Below are 10,006 nucleotides of genomic sequence, written 5' to 3'. Positions count from 1 at the left end.
ACATAAATAGTTAAGTTGAAAAAGATCAAGCATTGAAATATGTTCCTGGAAAATGGATTTATCCAGGAAAACTTATGTATTAGTCACTTAGCGTATTTTATATACCATAAGATTAGTTATGAACATAAGACCATTTTGTTTATTCTTTTTCAGAGAGGACTTTCTATGCATATTTTCTTTGGAACATTCTTAGAGACAATTGAAGTACAAAGCCATAGAAAGCAACAGTATTTCAATATATATCACAGTAGAGTTAGAACAATCACATTAGCTCTTCATTAAATCTCATTACTGTTGGTAGCTGCTCCTAGTTCCTCCATCAATTCCTGTTTGGGGATTTCAGCCCTTTCTCTAAAGCAAATTTTCCTCATGTGGGTTTTGATTTTTAGGTTCATGAGCTAACTGATGAGATGTAGTTATGACCACATTGTTTTTAGCCCTTAGGGCATAGGTTTCCTTGGGCTGTGCTCTTTTTTGGCAGAACTGGAGATGAAAAGCATCTTCAAAACCACGGCGAAAATTCTCATTGAAGAAACCATAAATGATGGGGTTGATGCTGCTATTGCAAAAGGCCAGCCAGTGTGCAAATGGGTAGACATAGATGTTGATGACCTGCAGTTCATTTGCAGACAGTTCAGCATAGTCTGAGAGCATCATCAGAGTCCACAAGGGCAGCCAGGAGAGAATAAAAAGCAGGGCCACGATCAGGAGCATCTTAATGACCTTCTGCTTCTTCTTGGACACCACATGCCACTGCTCCCGGTTCTGCTTCCCTGCGTGAGGCACTGTCACCTTGAAGAGTGAAATTCCAATCCTTCCGTACATGATGACAATGAGAAACAGGGGAGCCACGTAGATGTTAGCAAACAGCACAGTGGTGTAGATCTTTCTCATTTCCTTATGCGGCCAATCTTCGCGGCACCAGTAGACTGGCATGGTTTTATTCACAGAGTTGAGCCTCACTCGGTAATACTTTTCTTCTTGTACATGTAACATTATCGCAGATGGAGACATAATGGCAATGGCCAGGACCCAGATGATCACGATAATGACAAATGCTGTCTTGATAGTGAGCTTGGGTTTAAAAGGGTAGACAACACACCGAAACCTGCAATTAAAGGCAAATATCAGTAGAGGCAGTGCCTCATAACTTCTGACTGAGTTGTGAAATATTTAAGTAATTCCCATATTCTTCTCAAAAACATAGAAAATTACCATTAGTAGTAGAAAGGCATGCACTGACGTTTTCTGTAATTGAGATAAATTCCAATTCAAAATAGGAATAAGTAGAGTATGGCCGACACTATTATTAATAAAAGTAATAGTGGTAATTATTATTTACTGAACATAAATATGTAATACGCTGTTTCATTCTTTCCTGTGGGCTTTCATGAATTATCGCTTGATGCTTCATAATTTAAAACATGGGAAAACAGGCTTAGAATTAGAAAATATAGAAATATTGCCCATAACTACACATAGTTTTTATACAAGTAGATTTGCTCCAGGGCCCATATTCTTAAACTCTTCTTCATGACCTCCTGAGGTCCTTGCCCATGTTATCTGTGTGCTTGGCCATGCAGCCTGCCTTGGCCAATGGGACATGAGCAAGCATCACATAAACAGAGGCTGTTTATATACTTGCATAGTGGGGCTTGTACTTTTGGAATCCTTCCTCTTGAAAGCCAGCTCCCAGGTTGTAAAGAAGCTCGAATTAGATGAGAGGCGCTGTGTAGAGAGATCCTCGGGCATGAGAGGCTGGCCATCTGGGAGGTTCCAGCCCCGGTTTGGCTCCCAGGGCCATGTCACAGCATGACGGACTTCAGCTACAAATCACTGAGCAGGAGGACTACGGGAGGGACTCAGCCAATCCACAGAATCATGGCAAATATTACAGAATTATTGTTTTAAGCCACTATGTAGTTTGGTGGCTTGTTTCACAGCAATAAGAGTCTAAGGGTTTCCATTATGAGTTCTGATTGTGCACCTTCCCAGTGGCCTGTCCTCTGGTGAGCATGGAAGTTCAGCATCAGTATGTAAAGTAAGTCTCATTCATGTTATTCCTATTTTGTTATTGTGATTCTTGATGTTATGATTACTGATACTCGTGTTAATTATAAGATAATCATACCGTTATGCAACTGTATAACATTTTATATTTTTCAAAGTACTATCACCTATTTAATCTTCTTTCATTTTTGTGATGGCTCTTTTAAAACTGAAATGTTATGAAAATTATTACTTTCCAGGTTTGCAGGTAAGAAAACTTAGAGCATTTACATGGTCCAGTAGCAACTCCAAATTAATTAATCTGACATACCTTCCTGTAGTGAATAGTTAGCTTGAGCTCTGACTGCTCTGTTGTCCTTTAGAACTACCCCATTGCACGCATAAGGTCTTCTCTCTTAACCTCAAGTTTACTTCTAGTCTTCTGATTGGTGAATTTTCCCCTTTTACTCACCATTTAAGTGTGGATATACATGTGTATGTACTAAAAGAGGCAAAAGTGAGTAAGGTAGAAATTCAGCACCTGTAATGCCATCGATACTTGCTGAATCTGTTCACATCACAACTTCATAAGCATGATAAATACTGTCGTAATTTTAAGCCACTAAATGGTTTGTTTCGGAAGTGACTTGTTATATAGCAATAGATGACTGAAACTATTGCAAAGTGATGCACAGATGGAAAGAGAGAAAGTGACATTGTATATTAAACCACAGCAGGTAACTAAATGATCATCAGTTTTAAAAAAACCTAAAACATCAGAGATACAGTTGAAATTCCCTTGGTAGAGCTACTTAATCCCAGTCATCTTCCTCTTTCCACAGAAATCCTCAAGTTGATATGTATCCCTACTGTCAAACTTTTTATGCTTTCATAGTACTAGCTTGCCTCTGTAACACTTTAAATCCTATATAATGGCACCATGTTGCATGTATTATGATGTGACTTTGTTGAAATTAACTAGTTCATTAATTTTAACCACTGTATAGTTTTCATCAAATATATTCCAATTTACTTAATATTCTAATCTTATTTACTTTTTATAATGAAGAACAATATTTCTAAATCTCTGTTTCAGAAGGCATGCTAGAAACAGTGAAAAATGAGTCAGCACTAAACATAATGTGGAAATAAAAGTGATAGGCTCAAGATTCAAGGAGAAAATAAAAAGGATGTTATAGGTTTTTATTTGCTATGAAGATAACATACATATTATATAATTAAGGTATACAATCTATTATAAACATTCATACTAAAATTATTTAGTAATAGTACTACTTTTACTAGTATAAGATGCATATAATTATAAAAAATAATATGCAAAAATAATTTAGTATAATAGTAACAGCATATAATAAATTTGGAAACAATGTAAAAAAATCTTTGGCATAGAGTGGTTAGGATGTGTTTAAATTCTATTCTCATTTCTTGCAAAACAAATAAACTGAATATACATGATAAGCTCTTAGAAATGGATTAAACATTGTGACTAATGATGGAAACAATAGATTAATATTAAAAATAGAATCTACCAAGTTTTTTGATGTCAACAATTATATTACATTCTATGTTTTCTCTCTCATATATACTTCTTTATTCTCATATATATATATATATATATATATATATACACACACACACACGTGTGTGTGTGTGTGTGTGTGTATGAGGTCTATCCAGAAAAAGCCCAGCCATTGTTAATCTAACGAGAATGGTTTGCATGGCACCTATGTAACCTGGCAGCCAAGGAGAGTAGACTGGAATGCGCATGTATGAACAATGACCAATTCACTGCCAGTGAGGTGGTAGATGCCCATGAGTGAGCATGTGTACTGTGTGGCCATCACATTTAAAATGACCGAGCAAGTAGAATCTCCATCAAATTTTGCATAAAGCTTGAAAATGCCTCCACAGAAACTATTTGGATGATTCAGAAGGTCACAGCTATAGGCAACAGGTAATTGGCAGCTTCATCACAACAATGTGCCCGCTCATGCATCATGTCTTGTGCAGAGTTTTTTGTGAAACATCAAATCACCCAGGTGACTCAGCCCCCCTACAAGCCCAGGCACCCTGAACTTCTGGCTTTTCCCAAAACTAAAATGACCTTTGAAAGGGGAGAGATTTCAGACTGTCAATGAAATTCAGGAAAATACAGTGGGGCAGCTGATAGCGATTGGGAGAACTGTGTGAGGTCCCAACATGGCTATTTGAAAGGGGACTGAGGTATCATTGTCCACCGTACAATGTTTCTCATATCTTGTACCTTCTTCGGTAAATATCTCTATTTTTCATACTACATGGCTGTATACTTTCTAGACATACCTTGTATATCCTCTCTATACACACAACCTAATTTAGTAGATTATACATTTTCCTCTGGTTAGGTGGATTAGATGCAAATATGCCCATTTCTCTGGATTCAGATTTTGGTGCTGACTTACCTATCAACTGCTATTGCCACCAAAGTAAAGACTGAAGCTGCAACTGATATTCCCTGAACCAAACCACTGATTTTGCACATTACGCTTCCAAATGGCCACCCTGAAAGGGGAAAGGAACAGTTAGTCTTTGAAAAATCACTTTTAAAAAATTTCACTGAAAATATAAACAGAAAGGCATGAAATGAAGTAACTTTTCTACATGATATCCATGTAACAATCAATGTTTCCCATTCTTTTCATTAGTATCTTCAGAGCTGTTTTTACTACACTAATAACAATGTCAAAACACATAGTAGTGACAAATTCTAGGCACTGGAATGGTGCTTTCTATCTATTAACATATCTAATCCTCCACAGTAGGCTTTTGAAGGCTTTATTATTCACCTCATGATATAGACTAGGTAACAAACACACAAGCATCACATGACTTGCCACACAGCTGGTTAGCATTGTATTAGGAACTGAACCCTAGCAGTCTGGTTCCAGAGTCCAGACAATGGTCTCTTATACAATAATAATGCCCTTTAAATGAATAAAACAGGTAGAAATTAGTATTCTAACTTGGAAATGTTCACCATAAATTAGGAGCAGTTACAGGTAGAATTAAGTTAATGTTTATTTATATATAATGTAATGAAACAAATTACCAGAAAGATAATTTGTTATTCAAAAAATGTTTGTGCCCACCCCCTCCCCCAATTTACATATTGAAGCCTGAACCCCCAATGTGATGGTATTTGGAGATTTGGCATTGGGGAAGTAATTAGGTTTAGGTGAGGCCATGAGGGTGTTGCCCACTTAATGGGATTTGTTAAAAGAGAAAGAGAGAGATAGGTCTCTCTCCATATACACGTACTAAGGAAAGGCCAGGAGAACAAACAGCAACAGAGTGGCTGTCAACAAACCAGGAAAAGTACTCTCACCAAGAACCTGACCCTGCTGTCACTTCAATCTTGAACTTTAAACATCCAGATTGGTGAGAAAATACATGCCTGCTCTTTAAGCCTCCACCCCACTCTACAGTATTTTGTTATAGCAGCCTGAGCTGGCTAAGATACACATTGAGAATAAAGAACACTTTGCATGAACAAAAGTAGTCTATTTGAATTCCTCCTTAAGTGAACCTCAGTTACCAGAATGTTCATAAAAGAAATTAGTAAAATTATTATAGCAGTTTGATATTCTAAAGACCCATCTGCTGTTAAGAAAGTAACTTATTCTGCTACTAGCAAATATTCTAGTTTCCCAAAAGATAAATGCTACATATTCCTCAGACTTTAAATATTTAACTCAAGAATATTTTGTGTTTTTTAATATTCCCACATATCTAGTTAAAAATATACCCAGTAACCTAAATAATCCAAACATTATCTTCAAAAAACAAATAAACACTTATCATCCATCCAGACCATTTTGCAGTAAGTGTCTGAGTGATTCTACTGAATAAACCAAAAGAAAATGTGTCTTCTCAGTCCTAAAATTTATTTGTTTGATACAGTATTTTCAACAAAAAATGCATGAGAATGTGTATAGCCATTGGTTGAAAATAGAAAAAGTATACAATTTACCTCATTTCTCTGACTGAACTCCACTGAAATGATAGTATTGAGACAAAAAGAACATAAATCCATAGAAACTGAGGTGGAAGATACTACTGAATGTAAAGTTGGGCAAAAACTGCTACTGGCTGAATTATGTAAAAATGCAACCAGATGATGCTGGCTTTTTCCAGGTGAGCAGAAGAATGGGGGTAACTCTCTAAGGAGGGGGAAGTGTGGTAGTTCTAGACTCTGAGTCTGTAGGTGCAGGGGGCGGGGGTGTCCCAATGATGCAGAATTAAATGGAAGTGCACACTCTGCATGCGACACCGTTGGCCCACTCGGTCTAGAATGCAACAATGAGTCAGCCCTATATACCTATGGCAGCAGATCAGAGAATTTCCTTCTGGGGAAAGTGAGCCTCCCAAGAAGAGACATGCAGATTTTAACAGTTGTGGATTTCTCAATGAATGGCCCAGACTAATGAAGTCGAGGGTGGTCATAACCTGAATCCCCAGTGCGTGCAGAAGTTCAAGGCAGACACACAGTGTCTCATTCTGATGCACAAGCAGCTAAGTAGCAGTTGACGTTGAGGAAACATTAAATAGAAGAGTCTAAAACAAACTGGAAATAAGAAATTTAGGAGAAAACCAATATGAATCAGGTAGATGAAAAATGAAAAGCAAACATGAGTTATTATGAATAACCTCAAAGATATCCCTGAAACATGTGCATGAGAGTATAAGAAACATACAGAATATAAAAGTAGCTCAAAAATTTTAAAATATGATAATAGAAATGAAGAACTCAACATAAAGCCTGGAAGAAAATGCTAAGAAAATCTTTGAAAGTAGAACAATATGGGGCAGAAAATGGAAGAAAAAATTTTAAAAAGATGTGGTGGGCAACTCAAATCTCAAATATCTGATAAATAGGAGTTAAAGGAAAACAGGAAAGAACTCTATAAGAAAATTCTCCAGGATTGAAGGGCATTTAATTTTTGTTTGAAGGGACCTGGTTTGTGTCCACCACAATAAATGAAATATAAAAAGGATACTTCAATGCATAATCGCCTGAAATTCAGTACACCGAGGGTAAAGAAAAGCCCCAAGAACTTTCAGGAAGAAAAACCAAATACAAATCATGAGTAAAAGGATCAACAGTCAAACGGCATTGGTTTTTTTTCAGCAGTAACATCAGGTTTCTCAGGAATAATGGTAGAGCAGTCTCTTTAAGTATTTGGAAGGAAAACATGTCCAATCAATAATACTTTATATAGCTAAGTAGTCAAGTATGAGGGCAGAATAAAGATATTTGCAGATCTACGAGATCTCTAACACTTTAATCTCGATTCACCCTTTCTCTGGAAGATAACAGAGAAATAAACCGAGAAAAAAGAAATGGCATCCAGACAACAGAGGATTGATTGGGAGGGGTGAAGAGATTGTTAGGGTCTCAGTTCAGGGACATCCCATAGCAGTAGGTGATCTCCCTGCCTGGAAGACACTGTGTCTGGATGGAAACAAAACATCAAGAGCACCAGGAGATTAGCTCCAGGAAAAGAAGCAGCAATTTATAGGTTACCGCCTATGTTTGAAAATATTGACAAGAAATCAACATTCTTGGAAGAGAAACTGAGAACATGTTACCAACAGGTACATACCTAAAATGAAACAAATCAAAATATGATGCCTTTTTTAAATCCAGGAAAAAGAAAACATTTTATAATAGAGAAATGGCCATCATAGCACTCCACTTGACTCTGTGGGGGTAAGATACATATAATAGGAATGTATACTCTGAATATTGAGTTGACCAAAAACTATGATATAATGACATTGAGAGAATGAGAGGAGGAGTGTGAATGTGTATCAGCCAGTCTTGTTGTTTTCCCAACTTCGCACTCAATAGTATCTGACATGTAGTTTCTACAGATTTATGTTCTTTTGTCCCTGCCCTGCCATTACAGTGGAGTCTGGAAAGGAAAACTACTGTTTTTGGTAGAAAAGGGTTATGAAAAGTAAATTACAGCTCTACAGTTTGAAGATAACACATTATAAGGAAAACATATTAGTTAGAAATATGATAGTCATTACCAAAAATAAAGGCAAAAATTGCTGAATATAGCCACCTCCTGGCAGTTCAAATCAAGAGATAAGGAAGGGTAATATATATGGAAAATTTTTTAATAATTTAATTACAAATGTTTACAGAGGGAATGTTGAGAGTACTTCTTCTTGATAAATAGGTTTCTTGAGAATAATTTCTATCAATTCTTTCCCTCATAGATCATAGACACATGACCTATGAAGTACATAGTGATGGAATAGACTGTCTGAGCTCCCACGCCACAGAAGGAAACAGGTAAATTCTATAGAGAAACCTCTTATTCTTTAGCAAACAGATGTTGAATGTTATGAAAAGGTAAGAACTATGAAATGACTCATGCTGCTCTACATTTTTTGGTATGTTGCTATTGTTTCATTTTTTCTTACAGACAGGAATATGAATATCTTGAATACTATTCATTAATTAATATAAAATTTGTTAAACAGGTACTATGTTCCAAAGCTGTGCTGGGAGTTGGAGATACACTGTTCTTGTGCTTCCAGAGTATATAATGTAGGGTAATAGAAGAAGTAACACAGGCCCAGAAATACTCTAGCATTGTACTTAGTCATTACACTGATGTTGCACATGTAATTCACCACTGATGAAACTTCGACTTTATGAGAAATCATTGGGACTGCTTTCATCAAAAACTGTTAGAAATCTCCCTAGCTAACCACAAGAGTGTCTAAATATATATTTATATTTGATTGAAGACAATGCATCAGTTGAAACCAGACTTACCTATTCCTTGAACTTTACATTCCATAATATTCTCAGTAATATTTCTACCCTATTATATGTGCTTTGAACTGTATTAAGCAAACTCAAAGTCATTGGTAATATATGCTAGATCTCATTCTGTGGTGATATTCAGTGAACACTCTAAGGTGAAGGAATTAACATGTATAAGTTGGCAGTTACAAAGTAGTCATGGGGACATAAATTACAATATAGGGAATATAGCCAATAATATAGTAATAACTATGAATGATGTAGGGTGGATATTAGATTTATTGGGGTTTCACCTTGTAAGTTATATAAAAGTAATGAATGGTAACCCAGCCATGGCTGCAGGGAGATGGGACACACATTTTCTCATACCATCTTGCACTGCATATAAGTCAATATACCTGCTATAATGTTGTCCAGAAGCGTAATAGGCATACAGAATATGCCTACTAGTAAATCACTTATTGCCAGATTCAAGATGAAGAGATTAGTGACTGTGTGCATATGTTTGTTCCTCATTACAATAAAGCAGACCACTGTATTTCCCACCATGCACAGGAAAAAGATCAGAAAGTAGGAAATAATGAAGATCGCTGCCACTCGAGCATGATGAAGATAGTAGTTCACATAGGTTATATTGTTATCTGCGTAGAGATAATACTTGGTGTCATTGATACTCAAAGTACGATGCCAATTTTCTGAAGAGTATGAGTCCCATTTCTCACTCATGATGGACCTGAACAGAGAAAAGACAGAAAAGAAAAAACATACTTAGAAACCAGTAGAACATAAATTCTATGCCTGTCTTTGAGAAGGACACTTTTGCAATGCAATAGAATTTTGATGGACCTTGTATAATAATCCATAAGTTTTGCATAGAATTAAGCCACAAATAGGACATTCAAAGCATCCAAATTTTAAACAAGAGCATTTGAAAATTCCACTTTGTACTATATGTAACACTTACTGTTCTATTTTATTCCTTCAATATACTCTATATTTCACTTTATCATACCTTCCATCCATTTACAAAGTTTCAAGGGAAATCTTCCAAAACTCCCCTTCTTCCTGCCTCCAGGTACCATAACCTGCCCAAACCTACTTGTCCTTTTGAGGCTCACTTACATGTCTCTAGCTTTCCTGAGAATTTGAACAAATGAAGTGTGTACCATTTCA

General features: G+C 36.3%; 1 protein-coding gene across 1 annotated transcript; it reads right to left on the bottom strand.

Moving 5' to 3' along the window:
• Window positions 1–351: 351 nt before the first annotated feature.
• NPFFR2 (neuropeptide FF receptor 2) lies at window positions 352–9,559 on the bottom strand. The gene is made up of 3 exons (XM_054589754.1): window positions 9,232–9,559; window positions 4,452–4,551; window positions 352–1,108 (listed from the first exon to the last, which is right to left on the bottom strand). Exons 1-3 carry the CDS (start codon window positions 9,557–9,559, stop codon window positions 352–354), a joined length of 1,185 nt encoding a protein of 394 aa, XP_054445729.1.
• Window positions 9,560–10,006: the final 447 nt, after the last annotated feature.

The sequence above is a fragment of the Pteronotus mesoamericanus genome, unplaced genomic scaffold (assembly GCF_021234165.1).
Source record: "Pteronotus mesoamericanus isolate MK-2021 breed Mesoamerican mustached bat unplaced genomic scaffold, CSHL_Meso_final contig_130, whole genome shotgun sequence".
Taxonomy (NCBI): domain Eukaryota; kingdom Metazoa; phylum Chordata; class Mammalia; order Chiroptera; family Mormoopidae; genus Pteronotus; species Pteronotus mesoamericanus.
Note: the sequence above shows the minus strand (reverse complement) of the source record. Positions and strands in the feature narration are given on the sequence as shown.